The sequence below is a fragment of the Scyliorhinus canicula genome, chromosome 9 (assembly GCF_902713615.1).
Source record: "Scyliorhinus canicula chromosome 9, sScyCan1.1, whole genome shotgun sequence".
In the NCBI taxonomy this organism is placed as follows: domain Eukaryota; kingdom Metazoa; phylum Chordata; class Chondrichthyes; order Carcharhiniformes; family Scyliorhinidae; genus Scyliorhinus; species Scyliorhinus canicula.
In genome coordinates this window covers 56,266,422-56,285,779 of record NC_052154.1, presented here as the reverse complement: position 1 = coordinate 56,285,779, position 19,358 = coordinate 56,266,422, and the positions used below count along the sequence as shown (strand labels likewise).

Here is a 19,358-nt window from a genome sequence, read left to right as displayed (position 1 = left end):
TGACTTGAGTAGGGTGATCATTGCTTGGCACAACATGTGTTTCATGTGAAGTTTCTACTTTAAAATATTAATTAATAAAAATTGCTTTTTTTTCTTTAAACTGAGTTACTTTGTTTTTCAAATAAATGTGTTTCATGTAAAGTTTCTACTTTAAAATATTAATTAATAAAAATTAATTGCTTTTTTTTCTTTAAAAACCTTTTATTTTGGCTATTTTAAATATTAATTATTTTACTTAATATACTATGCGGCCCTTTAAAATTGTGAATTTCTGAATGTGGCCCTTGCACAGAAAAGTTTGCCCACCCCTGTTATAGATGGAGTGTTTATTATAAAAATTCCTTGCAACATGGACATTCTACATGACAAGCCAATATGTTATGAACACTAGGAAAGTTCACGAAAACACCATTCTATCCTCAGTTAAGTACTGCAGTTAAAAGTGACCAAACCTCTGATTGACATGCCAGTCTTCAAAGGTTTAGAAAACGTACCTTTCTATTCAGATATCTTTCATCTTTGTTTGTTTATCGGATTTATTTTCTTAGCAACTGTATTTTCTACAGATAAATAGAGGTTAATGATGTGTTTGATTCCTTAGGGAGATTGTAGGAAAAATTGTGTAAAAGGTATTATGCCAGAAAGGAAATCTATCCTTCTCTGTTCACTATTGTCCATGATATGATGCATCATATTTTTTTTTTCCTGATAGGACAGCAATCCGAGAAAATGTGGAGATGATAAAATTACAAAAACAACTTGTGGAAAAAGCAGCTGCACTTACGGTCTTGGAGGGAAAATTTTTGCAAATTCAAGAGGTAACGTAACTGCTCCCAAAACATAATGGTCGTGATTTTCCAGCCTCAAACTTAACGAGGCCGGTGAATAGCAGGAGCCACCTGTCATCCAACGGCCTCCTGTAATTTACCGGCCTCCCCGGCAAGTGCTCACACTGTCACCGATTGGTGCTCTTTAAAAACGTGAACCTGATGTAAGGGCTTCTGTGGGGAGCTGAGGAGTGAAGTAGCAATCTTTGCACACAGGCAAAGAGACCGGGGGAGCTGTTTTTTGCCACCCCGGTGCTCGGCAAATGTGTGGGAGACCCTCCGCAGGGTGGGCCGCAATGGGCGCCATGTCCGGGGACATGATCACATGAGGGTGGTAGGTGCCACAGGGTGGGGGGAGGGTTGCCTGGAGAGACAGGTCAAGGGATCGGGGGTCAGCCCGCATTGCAGAAAAAAGTGACGGAGGCATCATAATAGTTGTGCAAGAAGTTGTTTCATGTGCAGTACAATACCCCAGAACCAATAGTGCCGGCCGCCAAAGCCATCCCCTCCCCATCCTCTACCTGACCCCTCCCCCCTACCCAAGTGCTCTGTGATGCTCAATGTGCCTGGCCTTTCTAGATCTACCACTACGTCTTGGTGTTTCCCCAGGATACACCCATCTGTGGTGGGGGCAGCCAGCTGCTTACCTCGTCCCGTGGCCTTCGATGTCCCTGGCAGGCATCCTCTGGGGCCAGAGAGCTCCTGCTCATTTGTTGATGGCACATGCAGAGTTGTGCCGCCCTGTCCCGTGTGCTTGCCTCGAGACGTTATTTCATCAGAGGGGTGGAACTTTGGAGTGCCGGTGGCCGCTGTCGCCCCCTATTGGACGGGTCCGGGCTGACACTCAGCGTCCCCTCCTCCCAGTCGGTGCCCATATGGCCCTGGGGTTCACCTTGGGACGGAGGTGCAGTTAGTTCGGGCCCTGGCTGCCCTGGCATCATCTGGTTCTGCCAGCCCGGGTGGTTCCCTATGGTACGCACCATCATGTCGACGCCCTTGGCGATGCTCATCAGTGACTGGAACACATCTCCAATCACCGGGCCATGCTCTGCAGTGCCTCAACCATGTCCACCTGCGACTGGGACAGGCTTCGTGGCGCATTGGCCATTCCCATCTGAGACCTTCAAGGTCGGCCTGGTACTGGATGACAACCCCCAGTGAGGCAGACATACTCCGAGACCCTCAGCCATGCCCGTCACCGACTGCGCTACACCTTGGACACCGTCACTCATGGTGTCGACATGGTGCACCAAGCTCTCCATTGCGGTCGCCACCCCAGCAGTGTTGGCCTCGGTGCCACTCATTGTCGGTGCTATCTCTGCGCCTGTAGCCTCTGGGACTCCTCCAGTTGGGTATAGATCTGCTGGAATGACACGGTCATTGCCCACTGAATGTCCCGGCCGCTCACATTTGACAGGTCCTCTGGTGGTGATGTTGTTCCTCACCTCTGCGGCGTCTGCCTCCGCATGAATGACCGCCCTGTCGGCCACACCAGTCACCTCCAGGGCTTGCTTCTCGAAGGAGGTGGGGATTCTCAAGTCCAGCACCCACCACCAGTCTGGGCCCTCTCCCGCCGATGTTGTAGAGCTTTTCCTGAGTGGACACAGAGAGGGCATCGTTAGCCACATGCTTGGTTCAGAGTTGTGGGGGATGGGGAGGGGGTGTGTGATGGGAGGGTTGGGGTGGACGGGAGGTTGAAGGGGTGGGTTGAGGGAGTGCTGAAGGGGGAGGGAGATGGAGAGAGGTGGTGGTCGCCTGGGGGATGCTTCCCTTGGCGGGGGTTGGGGAGTGGGGCGTTGGTGTCTACTCACTCTGGCTGCCCAATGTAGGTCGTTGACTTTCTTCCAACACTGGAGGTCAGTCCCCCTGGTCACACTGCCCGAGCTGACTGCTGCCGCCACCTTGTCCCAGGCAGCACTGGCTGCCTTGTGGCTCACCCTCGGGGAACAGGACATCCCTCCTGGCCTCCACGTCGTCCAGGAGCCTCTCCAGGTCAGCATCCCCGAATCTTGAGGCCGGTCTTGTCGGCGCCATTGTTGCGAGCTGGCTGTGGTTGACTGAGAAAGTGCAATTCCCGCACGCTACAGCATTTGGAAATTTTTCCGGAGAATCGCTCCCCATCTGTTTCTCCTGCAATGTTATGCATAAAATCAAGGAATAAAAAAGACTGAAAATTCAGAGCAAATTTATTGTGAAGTTTGTTTATCAAAATCTAGAAGTTATGAGGAAATGTCATAAAGTCCATCCAATGAACTTACATCATCAATGTTAATGTACAGAACCCAAGCTAATTATTTAATCTCCCTCCTCACCCGTACCAAATATGTGGTTTTATAATCCTATATTCACTGCTAGATTAGAAATTTGTCTTTATTCCTTAATGAGTGCATTCCCTGCGCAATGTGGTAGTTTATTTCATAAACTGGAGGTTTTACATGTGAAAAAGTAGTTTTTAAAGTATCTATTACCTGGAATTTTCTTCTCTGGATTGGCAACATTACATAAATCGCTCCTTATGCTTTCTCCGAATTCTTCCATTCAAGAGTCTATCATCTCTTCCCTTGGCCCTATTTCTGCTATACTGCTGACCATCCAAATTCTCGCCTTACCCCATGTTAGCTGGCATTACAAGTGGTTCATTCTCTTGGGTACTGAACTACTTCTGCAAAGCAGTTTTTTAATTGATCTACTGAGCTTTTCATCACAGCTTTTGTACAGAGAAAGTTGGGGTCCAAGTTCTTTCTCACCTTTGTAGCATCAGTCCTCTGCTCGAATCAAATGCATTGTGTTTTATTTGAGTAGCTCGCGCAAAAAATACATGCAACATTTAGGAGAAAGAAAATACTGTTTTTGTTTTGTGAACATGTTAAGTAACAGATTTATATTAAATATTTAATAATATAGACTTATCAGACATCATTAATTGTGAAGTAAACCGTGCACGTCTACAATCTAAGTTTATAATGCACAATGCCTACATCACATTGAAGATGTATTGTCTTACAGAACCAGAAAACCATGAAAGCCAGTCATGATGCTTTAATGAGTAAAGTTGATGAACTGAATGCACAGCTGAAAGAAGAACGTTTTAAGTGCCTTTCCCTTGAAAATCAGCTCCACTCAACCACCTTTTCTCAAAAAACAACTGTGGAGGTAGTTTTTGTTTTTAAATGTTATTGAAAATAAATAATACTCCACTGGTCAGAAGTGAGCATTGTGTGAAATAATGGATGTTATAGAGTACATTACTAGAAATAATTCACTCTTTGAATTCAAACAATGTGCTGAACCACAAGGACATAAGTAGAGAGGTTCATAACCATTTTCCAAAGATAGATATGGAGCACAGCTTGTAATTCCCCTGTTAGCATCTGATATTTTATGGAGTCAGAATCCGGTGCATCACACAGTTGAGTCAGTCACTCTGAAATGCTATCTTGAAGAAGCATTGATTTAATCATTTTTTCCAATCCAGAATAATTCCATTATCTTTTCTAGGTTTAATATTGCTGTTTATGAAGCAGGCTGGAACAAAATTCACAATAGGAGCACGATTTAATGGGGGAAAAAAGAGTCCTGTTTTGAGCACGAATAGCGGGGTGTTTCACAGCGGCAGAGCACGAAGAATGGCTCCGCTATCTAACGGGACTTGTTTTTTTTTGGGGGGGGCCTCTGCGGGGAACTCTCTGCCGAGGCCGCATTTACCTCATTGTTAGTTATACTATAATTTTAAAGTCACTGAGTGACTTCATGGGAAATCTACCATAACTGATTTCAATAAAAGTAGATCCTGGTGCAAAACTGCAGTTTGTAAGACCAGCTACAGATGTAATATCAAAGATTTGAAGTGAAACAAACCTCGGGCACGATCGAACGGCTTCATCGCGCTCGACTTAGTGATGTGACAAGATCGTTACATCTTGCAAGAGGCCTCTCCCGAGCATTGACACGCGCAGAACACCTCATGAGATCTAACGAGATCTCACGAGATGTCACAATCTGGATCTCCCCCTCGTTGAGTGTGATACAGATTAAGATATTTAAATGAGCCATTAGGCTGATTTAAATATGACTTGCAACCAATCAACCCGAGGCCTGGGAACTAATGGCCTCCCAGCAAGGCCTCGACCGGGCGCCGTTTTGCACTGGTCCACACAAAAGTGGACCAGGCATAGGCACCTGGAGGGGTCGCTCAGGCCAGCGGAGGTCCCCTGGTGGTCGGCCTCTGGGCAGGACACTTCTGCTGGGTGCCAGGCTGGCAATGCCAAGATGCCTGGGTAGTAGGTTACCCTCCGGGATCGGGCTCAGGGGTTTCCTGCCCCTAAGAGGTGGGGTGAGGGGGGATTCAAGGACCCCCTAAGTGGTAACTTGGAAGTTCCGGAGGCCTTGATGGGGGGTGGGAGGTGCCAGTGATCGAGGGGCTAGGGGCAACATTTTAAAACGGCACCCCTATCTCTTCCTGCACTGACAAGCTGAGCTCATCAGTGCAGGAAGTGAGGTAATGAGGCCCCTAAAAAACAAAGTCCCGTTTGATAGCAGGGTCGTTCTTGGCGCTGCGATGCCCAAAACAAAACTCGGGCGCTTTTTTTTGGTAAAACATATACAGCAATATAAATAAGTGTACAAAACTGTATTCAGTTTCCTATCTATTTAATGATGTGGTGGTTTGTAATTCATAACTCTTCTTTTTGAGCAGCTACAAGAGAGAGTCAAAGATTTACAAAAGGAAAGAGATCTTTTGAAGGAAAACTATGACAAATTATACAACAGGTACTCCATTGTACAATTTTAGTTCCTTGTTTTGCATTATTTGTCTCATTTTCATGAATGCATCTGGTCTTTTATACACATTCTCTCTGGGTGGTGGGAGGGCATAGGCCTCCAAGCACAATTCTGACTGAAGTAAAGTGCTGAAAAACAGAAAATCATGCGAATACTCAACTGGTCTGGTAGCACCTGTTGCAAGAAAAGCAGAGTTAATGCCTCATAACCTCTGGTTAGCGGCGGAAAGCCAGGGCCGCCGATTTTAAAAGGGAAAAATACATACTTACCTGCGCTTGGATATCGCGTCCAACCTTCCTCAGTGTGGCAGCCTTGGGCCTCTAGCACCCAGGTATGCCCAGGCTCCAGCTTCTGTAACTTTTGATATTTTTTTGATTTATGTTTATAGAATCATAAAATCAGTACAGTGCAGTAGAAAGCCATCCAGTCCATCGAGTCTGTGCTGACACTCCAAAAGAGCATCGTATCCAGACCTACGCCCTATCCCCATAACCCACCTAACCGTTGGGACACTAAGGGTCAATCTAGCAAGGCCAATCCACCTAACCTGCACATCTTTGGACTGTGGGAAGAAACCAAAGCACCCAGAGGAAACTGCGGCAGCATGGTGGCACCGTGATTAGCACTGTTGCCTCACTGCACCAGGGGCCTGGATTCAATTCCAGCCTGAGTTACTGTCTGTGTGGAGTTTGTACATTCACCCAATGTCTACGCGGATTTCCTCCACTCTTGGGTGGATTTGCCATGCTACGTTGCCCTTTAGTGTCCAGGGATGTACAGGTTCGGTTCCAGGTTAGGGTGGGGGTTAGACCTAGGTGGGGTACCCTTCCAGAGGGTCAGTGCAGACTCGATGGGCCGAATAGCCACCTGCATTGTAAGACTTCTATGGTTCTATTCCATGGTTTAAAGAAACCCATGCAGACATAGGGAGAATGTGCATATACCACATATTCACTCAATGTCCGAATTTAACATGAGTTCCTGGTGTTGTGAGGCGGCAGTACTACCAATGTTGCTATGTTTCTGCCTTGTTTACTTGAAGTATCTTATCCATTTATAATTACTTCATAATCAAATGTTGCTTTTGTAGAATCTTGTAAAGTTTAATGTAAAACATCATTATTAACAAAAATTTGATAAATACAAAACTTAAACCAGTTCACTTTTAATTTTATCGGATTTTCGGTGGCGATTATGAAGGAGTAGGTCGCACATTTGGTGGCTCCCGCTCGGGTCGGACCTTTGGACCTTTTCCCCGATTTTTTATTGGACTTGATTTGGTAAATTGATGGTGGAGGCAAATTGTTGAGTGGATTCCCACATCGGTGTATGGAGAGGAGAACTAGAAGCACTCGCAAAGGAAGAAACAGACGAACAGAGAAGGCTTGGGCTGAAGTTGCAGACGGAGAAAGCATGGCGGATGACCGGAGTCCTGGCTTGTCGACCCAGCGGTCAACGGAGCAACTGATGCAATTTATTCAGGAGGGCTTCGCCAAGCAGAAGCAGGAATGCTTAGACCCGATTTAAAGAATCAATTGTGCGGCTGGAGCTCAGATTGGATGCCCAAGATAGGGCGATCCAGAAAGTAGAGAAGGCGCTGGCTGAGCAGGAGGAACATCAACTACGGTGGAGTTGGAGGTGGGGATGCTGAGAGACCAGCTGAAAAGGCTCCTAGAGAAGGTGAAGGACCTAGAGAATAGGTCCCGCCGACAGAACTTGAGATTCGTTGGTCTCCCGGAGGGGTCTGAAGGATCGAACGCTGGGGCATACATAGCGGGCATGTTCGAGAAGTTGCTGAGGGATGGGACGTTCACCCGACCCTTGGAGGTAGACAGGGCTCACAGAGCGCTCGCGAGGAAGCCGCGAGTGGAGGACCCCCCCTGCAAGGGCAATGGTGGTGAGATTCCACTGGTACTTGGACAAGGAGCGTATTTTACGGTGGGCCAGGCAGACACGGAGTTGTAAATCGGAGAACAGTATCCTGCAGATCCATCAGGATCTAAGTGCAGAGGTGGCCAGGGGAAGTGCAGGGTTCAATCGAGCAAAGTCGACCCTTTTTAAGAAAAAGATTAAGTTTGGACTGCTGCATCCGACCCGTCTCTTATGAGGAGCAACATTTTTATTTTAGTCGCCCGAGAAAGCGATGGACTTCGCGAGAAGGAAAGGACTGGTGGCGGACTGAGGACGTTGAACTTTGCTGCAGCATTCACGTTAAAAAAGTTTCTTGTTTTTCTTCTTTTGGGATGTTATTTGTAATGCGTTCTGTATCGATTTGGGACCAGTTGCAGTGCTGAGGGAGTTAAAGTTAAAATTTGCACTGATGGGGGATGGAGTTGTGTTTGTTAGATGCTGGATCTTCTGTTTGATCTTTTCTTTGTTTATTGGGGGTTTTTTTTAGGACAATTGTGTCGCAACTGTTTTTCGTTTGAATATGTGTGTCTAAGCCGGGGGAGGGGGTGGGGAGGGAACAGTAGGTGGGAGAATGTCTGGCGCCATGGGCGGGGGTCACCAAGCTAGCTGGGTGGGCTAGCTCACGGAAGCGCAGTGGGGGGTGAGCAGATGTTATGCTTGTCGAAGGGGTCGGTTTACATAGTGCTGTTAGTTGGGGGGAGGGAGGAGGGGAAATGTTCCGCTGATGGGGGAGGGAATTTTGCTGTGGGACAGAAAGGAGGTCGGGGGCGGAGGCTGCCTGGGGGCGGGCCGGTAAATGCGTGGGGCGTGGACTGGAGACTGGCCCAAGAAAGGTGATGGCTGATCGGCGATGGGGGCGATACGCCCCCCAACTAGGCTGATTACATGGAATGTGAGAGGGCTAAATGGGCCGGTTAAGAGGGCACACGTGTTCGTGCATTTGAGAGGACCGAAGGTGGACGTGGTAATTCTACAGGAAATGCACCTCAGAGTAGCTGATCAGATCAGATTAAGGAAGGGATGGGTTGGACAGGTTTTTCACTCGGGGCTGGACTCGAAGACTAGAGAGGTCGCAATCCTGATCAACAAGCGAGTGGTATTTGAGGCGGGAAGAATAGTTTCCGATGTGGGAGGCTGGTACATCATGGTCATTGGGAAACTGGAGGGGGTGCAGATGGTACTAGTAAATGGGTATGCGCCAAATTGGAATGATGTGGAGTTTATAAAGAGGATGCTGGGGAAGATCCCGGACCTGGATTTGCATAACTTGGTCATGGGAGGGAACTTTAACGCCGTTATTGACTCTGGGTTAGACCGGTCGAGCTCAAAGATGGGCAGGGTGCCAGCGGTGGCAAAGGAGCTAAAGGGGTTCATGGAGCAGATGGGGGGGGGGAGTGGACCCATGGAGATTCGGGCAGCCGAGAGTGAAGGAGTTTTCCTTCTACTCACACGTGCATAAAGTGTACTCCTGGATTGATTTTTAAAATTTTGAACAGGGCTCTATTGACAGGGGTAGTAGACACGGGGTATTCGGCGATCACAATCTCAGATTATGCCCAGCACTGGGTTGACCTACAGGTTAGCAAGGAGAGTAGTCAGCGCCCGCACTGGAGGCTGGACGTGGGACTTTTAGCTGACGAAGAGGTGTGCGGACGGCTGAGGAAATGTATTCAGAACTACCTGGAAGTCAATGACACGGGTGAAGTTTCAGCGGCGGTGGTCTGGGAGGCATTGAAGACGGTGGTTAGAGGGAAGCTGATCTCAATACGGGTCCACAGGGAGAAGGCAGAAAAAGCAGAGATGGGCCAACTGATAAAGAAGATATTGCAGGTTGACAGGAGGTATGCGGAGACCCCAGAGGCAGGACTTTTAAGGAAATGACGGAGGCTACAGGCAGAGTTTGGCTTGTTAACTACAGGGAGGGTGGTAGAGCAGCTGAGGAAGGTGAGAGGGACGATCTATGAGCATGGGGAGAAGGCCAGCAGAATGCTTGCACAGCAGCTTAGAAAGAGGGAGGCAGCCAGGGAGATAGGAAAAGTAAAGGATGGGGACGGGAGCCTGGTTGGAGACTCAGCAGGGGTGAATAAGGTATTCAAGGAGTTTTACAGTAGGCTGTATGGGTCGGAACCCCCAGCTGGGCGCCCAGGGGATGAGGCACTTCTTGGGGGGCTGAATTTCCCGAAGGTGGACGGGGGGTTGGTAGAAGGGCTGAGGGCCCTGATTGGGTTGAAAGAGATAGCAGAGTGTCTGAAGGCCATGCAGTCGGGTAAAGCCTCGGGGCTGGACGGGTACACAGTGTAGTTTGATAAAAAGTTCTCTGGGATCTTGGGGCCGCTGTTGAAGAATTTTGTATTAATTCCCTTTTCTTCCCATGTACTGAATGATCTGTTGAGCTGCTTGCAGAAAAATACTTTTCACTGTACCTCAGTACACGTGACAATAAACAAATCCAATCCAATCCAATCCGAATTACACGAGGCCTTAAAAGGTTAATTATGTGAGCAGAGTGCATGAACTTGGTTTCTAGTCCTCTGGCTGTAGTGGGTTGAAATAATTATCCAATAGAGGTGATGAAAATAATAAATGAATTTGATATGGCCGGGTTGTTCCGCTCCACTTTTCGCCAGCGAGGTCAGGGTCGGGAGTGGAAAGTCTTGCAAGATGTCCAAATCACTTTTCAAGCTGACATTAAAATGTGATGCGATTATCCCCTCCTGCCGTCAGTGATGTAACACGATAATTTCCAGACATTAGCATATCATTATCGGACATCTACGCCTAAATCTCCCCACACCCTGTACGAAAGTCCATTCACGTCGCTTTGAGTGGCAGACTTACATAAAACCCGATAGTCTCTCAAGGCATGTACCTATAAAGCAGACCTCCCAGAGGAGCGCGAGTGACGTGCATTGTTCAGGGGAGAGGGTCATGCCCAAGCACGACAATGCCTTGGCGAGGGGAGGAGGGGGACAGTTCTTGGTGAACTTTTATGCATTGGGACGGACTTTAAAAATGGTGCCGTAGTCGTTGTGGGACCTGCCCCTTGCCTTTTTATTTCTCCATGTCCCTAATGATATGGTGAAGTAAGCTGCCTCCCCTTTTACTGCTATCATCCAGTGACTATACCTTCTCTTCCAGAAATGAAAGTGATGAGAGTTTGGATTACAGAATGCTCCACAGCTATGCAGAATTCTCCACAGCAATCCCCACTCCCCCAAAATGATTCATGGTTCACAGGAGTGTGCTGTGAGACTGGTAGTGGCAGTCATTTTCCTCTGTGATATCTGGTGATGTGAATACAATAAAGCAAAACCTGACATTCAACAAATTCAAATCAGAAAATGTGGGAATTTAATCTGGGAGTAGCATTTGATGGCCCTAAAACAAAAACAGATGCCACTGTCAAGCAACAATAAAAACCAAGTTAAGCAAGAAATGTATTCATTTTCATCTTATATGGATTTTTTATACTTCTAAATGTATTTCTGACATCACAATACATTTTGCATATTTATTGTAAAAATGCAATTTATTTTAGATAATCTTGCTTACTTTACATTGCATCCATTTAGCACTAAATGTAAGGATTTTTACAGTTAACTGTACAGTTATATATTTTAATTCACATTAGCTTTATGCTTTAAAAAATATATATATAGGTCTGTTGGGGGAAGTATCAAATTAAACTAAGCTCTTTTTGTAAAAGAAAATTTAACTATTCTTTAAAATGGTAATTTCAATCTTTTATCCATGCAGAAACTATTTTCTTTGTTCTGAATCACATACCACTTACAGTTTGCAAAATATATCTTCTGCAGTTGCATTTTATACACCAAGGGAATGTCATTGTGCTTCCTTTCCACATCGCATTTTGAGGGAGATAGTTTGTGCAACGTAATGTTGAACAAAATATTAGCTCTTGAAGGAAAATGTCAAATGCATCATGTTTGTGGTCAGAATTCTATGGTAGCTATAGCTATAAAGAATAAGGCAAATACAATTATCTAAAATATAATAGAAGAGAGAACAATAATGTAATCTATGGATGAAATGAAATGAAAATGAAATGAAAATTGCTTAATTTCACAAGTAGGCTTCAAATGAAGTTACTGTGAAAAGCCCTAGTCGCCACATTGGTGCCTGTTCGGGAAGGCGAAAATGTCAGTTACAGGCTGAAGTTCCCTGCTACATAACATCTTATAATTAGAATACTTGTTCAAAAAGTTTGTATGCAAATAAATTTCGAAACCATGTATCTTTCCTGAATGGAATACAGTTCGATAACTTCAATAGAAAATTATTTACTTGAACAGTAATAAGAACATAAGAACTAGGAGCAGGAGTAGGCCATCTGGCCCCTCGAGCCTGCTCCGCCATTCAATTAGATCATGGCTGATCTTTTGTGGACTCAGCTCCACTTTCCGGCCCGAACACCATAACCCTTAATCCCTTTATTCTTCAAAAAACTATCTATCTTTACCTTAAAAACATGTAATGAAGGAGCCTCAACTGCTTCACTGGGCAAGGAATTCCATAGATTCACAACCCTTTGGGTGAAGACGTTCCTCCTAAACTCAGTCCTAAATCTACTTCCCCTTATTTTGAGGCTATGTCCCCTAGTTCTGCTGTCACCCGCCAGTGGAAACAACCTGCCCGCATCTATCCTATCTATTCCCTTCATAATTTTAAATGTTTCTATAAGATCCCCCCTCATCCTTCTAAATTCCAACGAGTACAGTCCCAGTCTACTCAACCTCTCCTCATAATCCAACCCCTTCAGCTCTGGGATTAACCTAGTGAATCTCATCTGCACACCCTCCAGCGCCAGTACGTCCTTTCTCAAGTAAGGAGACCAAAACTGAACACAATACTCCAGGTGTGGCCGCACTAACACCTTATACAATTGCAACATAACCTCCCTAGTCTTAAACTCCATCCCTCTAGCAATGAAGGACAAAATTCCGCTTGTTCCCTCGTAGGTTCCATTACATACTGTTCTAGGAAACTAGCGCGGATACATTCTATAAACTCCTCCTCAAGGTTGCCTTGACCGACCTGGTTAAACCAATCGACATGTAGATTAAAATCCCCCATGATAACTGCTGTACCATTTCTACATGCATCAGTTATTTCTTTGTTTGTAATGAAAGGTCTTAGCCATGAAATGTTACTTTCAAAGACAATAATTTTTGTGATACTTACCGTTGTATCTTGAGTGCTCTTCTAAACCTTCTTTTCCTGATTCTATTATGATGCAGCCAATGTACAATAACGTAATTTAATTTTCAACTGTCTTTATCAGTCTCCCTATCTCTTGGTAAACAGATTCACACTGTTTTTGCTCATTCAAGTTACCATTGTGCAGGAGAGAGTTTTTATTTAATCTTGCTTTTCATTAATCATTCCTATTGATTAATGTATCTCCTTTGTAAAATGTATCATAGGATCCCAGGGCAGCACGGTGGCATGGTGGTTAGCACTGCTGTCTCACGGCGCTCAGGACCCGGGTTCGATCCTGGCCCGGGGTCACTGTCTGTATGGAGTTTGCACATTCTCCCCGTGTTTGCGTGGGTCTCACACCCACAACCCAAAGATGTGCAGACGAGGTGGATTGTCCATGCTAAATTACCCCTTAATTGTATAAAAAACTAATTGGGTACTCTAACTTTAAGAAAATAAATCATAGAATCCCTCCAGTGCAGAAGGAAGCCATTCGACCCATCGAGCCTATGAAAGAGCACCCTATCTCATCCACCGAACATTCGTACACAAAAGAGCAATTTAGCATGGCCAATCCACCTAACCTGCACATCTTTGGACTGTGGGAGAAAACCGGAGCACCCGGAGGAAATCGACGCAGACAGGGAGAAAGTGCAACCTCCACAGTGCAAACTCCACACAGCAATCACCCAGAATTGAATCTGGGTCCTTGGTGCTTTGAGGCAGCAGTGCTAATCATTATGCCACCGTACCGCCCTATAAATAGTTTTATACTTTTGGGGTGGAATTTTCTTTTAAAATTACAAAGTGAAAATTGGTGCGATTCCCACTGGCACCTGCGGCACAATCTGAACTGCAATTTTCAGGCACTCTGTACCTGAGGCGCAAGGCGTCTGATTTGCCCATCCGGGGGTCAACTGAGCACTTCAATGATGAGGATGCTGCATTTAAATGGCTGCAGAGCACTTGCTCTCATTCAAGCAGTGAGGAAACTAGCTCCTAAATGCACGGAGGGAGCCCTCAGCCCATATGCTAGATGCTGTGGAGGAGAGGCAGACATGAGGGTCGCATTCTGGCAGGAGACCCTCCAGCAAGGTGATAAATCCTGCCTGGGAGACTGTCACATCACTGGTTAATGCCAACAGCCTGATGACGAGGATGGATGTGCCAAAAAACATTAATAACTTTTATTTTTAATAAATGTGAAGTGCCCAATTCTTTTTTTTTTCCAATTAAGGGCAATTTAGTGCGGCCAATTCACCTACCCTGCACATCTTTTTGGTTGTGGGGGTGATACCCACACAGACACTGGGAGAATGTGCAAATTCTACACAGACAGTGACCTGGGGCCGGGATTGAACCCGGGTCCTCGATGCTATGAGGCAGCAGTGCTAATTGCTGCACCACCGTGCCACCACCAAAAGAATATTAATGGCCTGCTCCATTTTGCCAAGGTGTGTTCCCTTTCTCCTCTCTGCACTCCACCTTTTCTCCACCCCTCGGATTGTAGATTGCCACCTCGATCCCACCTGCTGCCACCTTGCAGGGGCCCACACCCAATCTCACAAAAGCTTCCTCAATGCCCCCCTGCTCCTCATCAGAACACCTCCCTGCTTAAGTGCAGTGCTCACACATACTAGGTATCTTTGACATATGACCCGTCAGGTGGTCAGCTCCCTCTTTGTTTTCCTGCAGGAGAAGCTTGCCCACAACCAACCCGAGCGAAAGATGAGTGGTGGGATACCCGAATTGAGGATCCTGACTCCGTATGAGGAGAGGGCCATGGAGCTCACCGGGGAGGTGTTGAAACAGGCCTGCGCAGACACCGAGATGGGCCTGTGAGAAAAAAGTGAGGAGCCGCTGCATCTTCATCCAGATAACCAAACTTAAGTGAGTCCAAATCCTTGACTAGACCATGTACTAATATCATCTTTCTTGTCTTGCAGGACCATCATCCAAAAAGCCAGGCCCATCCATCAGCAGCACTCAGTGCTACCTTGGAGGAGATCTCAGAGGAGGACACCACTGAAGTGTCACAGCTATCACCCGCACCATCCACCATTGCAGAGACACATCCCGGTGGTGACTCTTAACAGGCAGGCTTCTGGGTGGCTATATGATGAGCGCCACACTTGTTTCTGATGCACATCAGGTGGAAGCAGGAATGTCCCAGGGATCAGACAGTCGGAGGTCTGCTGGATCCCAGGACTCAGTTGTGCCCTGGACAGGTGCTCTGTCTGTGGACATATTCGTCCCTCAGCTGCTGGAGATGCAAAGGCAGAGCCGGGAATGCCAGGAGCGGGTTTCAGCAACACTCCAACTGCAAGGCCGAATGGAGGGGTCCCGCAGCCTTCTGCCTCAGAATATGGTGCTGGCACTGCGTTGTACACAGGCCAACACTGCAAGGCCAACCTGGGGCAAGAGGTCAGATCCATGACAGGAGAACTCTAAAGCATTGCTCAGTCCTTGAGGACCATGACTGAGGTCTTCAACTGTGTGGTTCAGATAGTAATGGGCCTCCAAGACTGGCAGTGCCAGATGACATTGAGGTTTCTGGACCTCAGTCCAGTTGCCCCTCCGACCCAGGGACCCACGAGAACCCAGAGGGAGGACAATCCGCTGGAGCACACCCCGGGGATTTCCACCCAAGAGACCCTAGGAGTGCCCAGCCAATCTCTTATTAAATCTGGACATGTCACTGAATTAAATATTATTGTTCTGATCACCTTAACACCTCACATTCTTTAACCTTCCACCCAGTGGCATGGCGCTTCTCCCAATTAGAACACAGTTGAAATCACTGGCCCTCAATGTCTGCCAGACAGTTAGGCCCCCTCAGTGCGAATGTTTCATTTGCAGCAATAGGACTACGGTATTATTCAGTGAACCCCAGACCCTCACCCCTAATCCCTCTCTAGAACAGAGGGACAAAGGAATGTAGGGCTGAACCTCACTCAGACATAAGCCAGCGAGTCAGCGTATTGGCAGCAGACAGATGTGGTAGACGAGCAATAGCTGAGGAGCCTCACACCGCATTCCTCACTGCGAGTTGTCAGCACCCTCCTCAGAGGGGTCACAACGTTCTGAGGAGGGGGATTAAAGCGGGAGGCAAATGGAGTGTCTCTAGTCCTCCTGCCCAGGCCCCCTCAGACCTCCGGATCCTCAACGGGCTGTTCCTTGACTCCCTCCTGAATGCCCTGCTCATCTGAGAACACATGCCGCTTCTCGAGGTCATCCTCAGGAAAGTTACCTCGTCTTTGCAGAGTCAGGTTGTGTAGGGCACAGCAGACCGTGACAATGCAGGCGACCCTCTGGGGGCTGCATTGAGGGCCACACCGGACCTGTCGAGGCAGCAGAACCACTTCTTTAGGAGGCCAATGCACCGTTCAATTCCAGATCGGATGGCACTGTGAGCTTCATTGTGCTTGCCCTCGGCTGCGATCTTTGGCCTCCGCAGTGATGTCATCTACAAAGACCTGAGGGCATATCCCTTGTTCCCAATAAACCATGCCTGCAGCCTGTGGTGTCCTTTGAAAATGCCAGGTTTCTGTCATTGGCCGAGGACATAACTATCATGCGCACTCTCTGTTAAATGAGGCACACATGCATGAAGCAATCTTAAGTTCATAAGATATAGGAGCAGAATTAGGCCATTTAGCCCATCAAGTCTGCTCCATCATTTGATCATGGCTGATCTCATTCTGGCAGTAACTCTACCTTCCTGCCCGTTCTCATAACCCTTCAATCCATTACCAATTAAAAATCTGTCTAACTCCTCCTTAATTTACTCACTGTCCCAACAACCACAGCATTCTGAAGTAGTGAATTCCAGATTCACAACCTTTTGGGAGAAGTAGTTTCTCCTCAACTCCGTTTTAAATTTTATGGGCGGGATTTTCCCAAAACCCCCGATGGCCCGACGACGGCATAACAAAATGGCGCGAACCACTTCGGCGTAGGGCCGACCGGAAGTTGCGGAATCCTCCACACTTCCGGGGCCTAGGCCGGCGGTGGAGGGATTGGCGCCGCACCAAATGGCGCCAAAGGGCCGGCGCGAGTTAGCGCATGCGCAGAACCGCCACTCTGGTTCTGCGCATGCGCAGACCAGCCAGCGTATTCTGGCGCATGCGTAGGGTGGTGTCTTCTCCGCGCCGGCCATGCGGAGCCCTACAGAGGCCGGCGCGGAAGGAAGGAGTGCCCCCACGGCACAGGCCCGCCCGCAGATCGATGGGCCCTGATAGCGGGCCAGACCACCGTGGGGCTCCCCCCGGGGCCGGATCCCCCCGCGCCCAAGAACCGCACCAGCCGGCCTACCAGCCAGGTCCCGCCCTGTGGTACCACGTCCATTTCACGCCGGCGGGACAGGCCAGAAACCGACTGCCGCTCGGCCTTTCGGGGCCCGGAGAATTGCCGGGGGGGGGGGGGGCGACCGGCGTGGTGTGATCCCCGCCGCCGCCTAAAAACCGGCGCCAGAGAATACGGCAGTTGGAGCAGGGGGGCTGGATTCACGCGCCCCCCACAGCTTCTCCGACCCAGCGGGGGGGACGGAGAATCCCGCCCATATCTCTTATCCTAAGACCATGAGCTCTCATTCTCGAATGCCCCACACAAGAGGAAGCGTACACTCCACGTCTACTTCATTTGTATCTTTTATCATCTTGTACATCTCAATTTGATCTCCCCTCATTCTTCTAAACTCTAGAGGGTATAGGCCTAAACTGCTCAATGTCTCTTCATACGACAAACTCCTCATCTCTGGAATCAATCTAGAGAACCTCCCCTCAACTGTCTCCGATGCCACAATACCTTTCCTCAAATAAGGGGACCAAAGCAGTACACAGTACTCCAGGTGTGGTTTCATCACATAGTTACTATAGTTACTTGCAACAACACTTCCATACCTTTATACTCTATTCCTTTAGCTATAAATGTCAACATTCCATTTGTTTTCTTTATTATCTGCTGTACCTGCATGCTAGTTTTCTGTGGTCACACACTAACTGTAAATTGAGGGAGTGGAACCGCATCCAGTTTATGAAGGGGACTCCCTCGTGCTATGGGGCTCAGAGAGTGACATGGGTGCAGTCGATCACTCCTGCACCTGTGGCAGATCAGCTATGTTTCCAAAGCCCATAGCCCTCTCACCCTGCTGGGCCTGGCCATGGTCAAAATGTATGAAGTCGAGAGCCCCAGAATAAAGTGCATCTGTGAGGCTGGACAGATGCCTGCGATATTCTGCACAGGTCACCTGTGGAGCCCTGGAAGGACCCCATTGCGTAGAGGTTCAGGGCTGCCATGATCTTCATGGCCACAGGTAATGGGTGTCCTCCACCGCTATGTGGCACCAAGCCTGCAAGGACATGGCACAGATACCACACAGTCTCCCTTGTGAGATGGACTCTTGTATGACACATGTCTGTCAGCTCCGTGAAGGACATACGAGTCATGTAGACCCTTCGTCACCTTTTTATGCTTTTGTGCTCCCTACACGACCGCTGCGGCTTCCAGCCCTTTAGCCTACCCTGGACTCCTATGACAGGGTCTTCTCTCAGTGCCGCCTCAGTCTGTGCTCCTCCAGCGTAGTAATAAGTAGAAAGGCCAACTCCACTGGCTCCATACCAATATCAGTTGAATTCCTGCAAGGGATGAGAGGTTGATGTCACAGTCACTGACCATCATTCATGTCCCATAGGTCTTCCGAACCTGGAAGCAGCCAGTCGCAGACCTTAGCCGGTGGTGACCGCTTAGTCACACCTCAGGTATCCTCCCATCTCCATAACAGGGTTGTCCCCAACCTATGTGCACGCCCACTTAAAGTCACCTTTGGCCTCCTATCTGGTTCCCCCCACATTTATGCTCAGTAACATTGGGGGTTCTGATGGGAGGGTTATACGCTCATTCATCCTTAATGGCCAGTGTCATCTGGATGGTGCTGTCCGCCATGGGGGCTAATGGATCCTGTGGCAGGCTTTGGGGTCCAGGAGAGAAGTGAGCCCAATGCCTCTAGGTCCCATTCAGCCAAGCATTGAGCTCTGAGTAATCATCTCATTCCTTAACTTTGAACTATGAGGAGTTCAACTAATTTCCATGACTTTGAGACTATGGGCAGCTGACATCATTAACTCTTGATGGCCTGGCGGCTACCCTCAAAGTTTGGGGGCAAAGGAGATGGCACAGGGGGGAAGTGGGGGTCTCGATGGGGTCCCTGATACGGGGGAACCACCAGTTTGTTCCAGGGAGAATCGATGGCGGGTTCCTGAGTTGGCACAGGGCTGGTGTTAGGAGGTTGAGGGACCTGTTTGTAGACGGGAAGATTGCGAGCCTGGGTGAGTTAGAGGAGAATTTCGGGCTCCCCCGGGGAACATTTTTAGGTATATGCAGGTAAGGGCGTTTGCCAGGCGGCAGGTGGCGGGGTTCCCTCTGTTGCCCCCACGTGGGGTCCAGGACAGGGTGCTCTCGGGGGTGTGGGTTGGAGGGGGGAGGATTTTGGACATGTACCAAGTGATGCAGGAGGTAGACGAGGCCTCGGTTGAGGAGCTGAAGGGTAAATGGGAAGAGGAGCTGGGTGAGGAGATTGATGAGGGGACGTGGGCGGATGCTCTGGAAAGAGTGAACTCC

At 48.1% G+C, this 19,358-nt stretch overlaps 1 protein-coding gene across 6 annotated transcripts in view; it reads left to right on the top strand.

Annotated features, from left to right (window-relative positions):
* The window catches only part of rpgrip1l (RPGRIP1 like), a 303,409-nt gene that overhangs the window by 68,159 nt on the left and 215,892 nt on the right, over positions 1 to 19,358 (top strand). For all 6 annotated transcript variants that reach the window (XR_005461803.1, XR_005461804.1, XM_038806727.1 and 3 more), the window contains exons 7-9: positions 713 to 818; positions 3,834 to 3,980; positions 5,524 to 5,597. Coding sequence is in view for 4 of the 6 variants with exons in the window: in XM_038806727.1 (XP_038662655.1) it covers positions 713 to 818; positions 3,834 to 3,980; positions 5,524 to 5,597 (327 nt within the window). In the remaining 2 variants the exon portion in view is untranslated. The remainder of the gene's footprint in view (positions 1 to 712; positions 819 to 3,833; positions 3,981 to 5,523; positions 5,598 to 19,358) is intronic.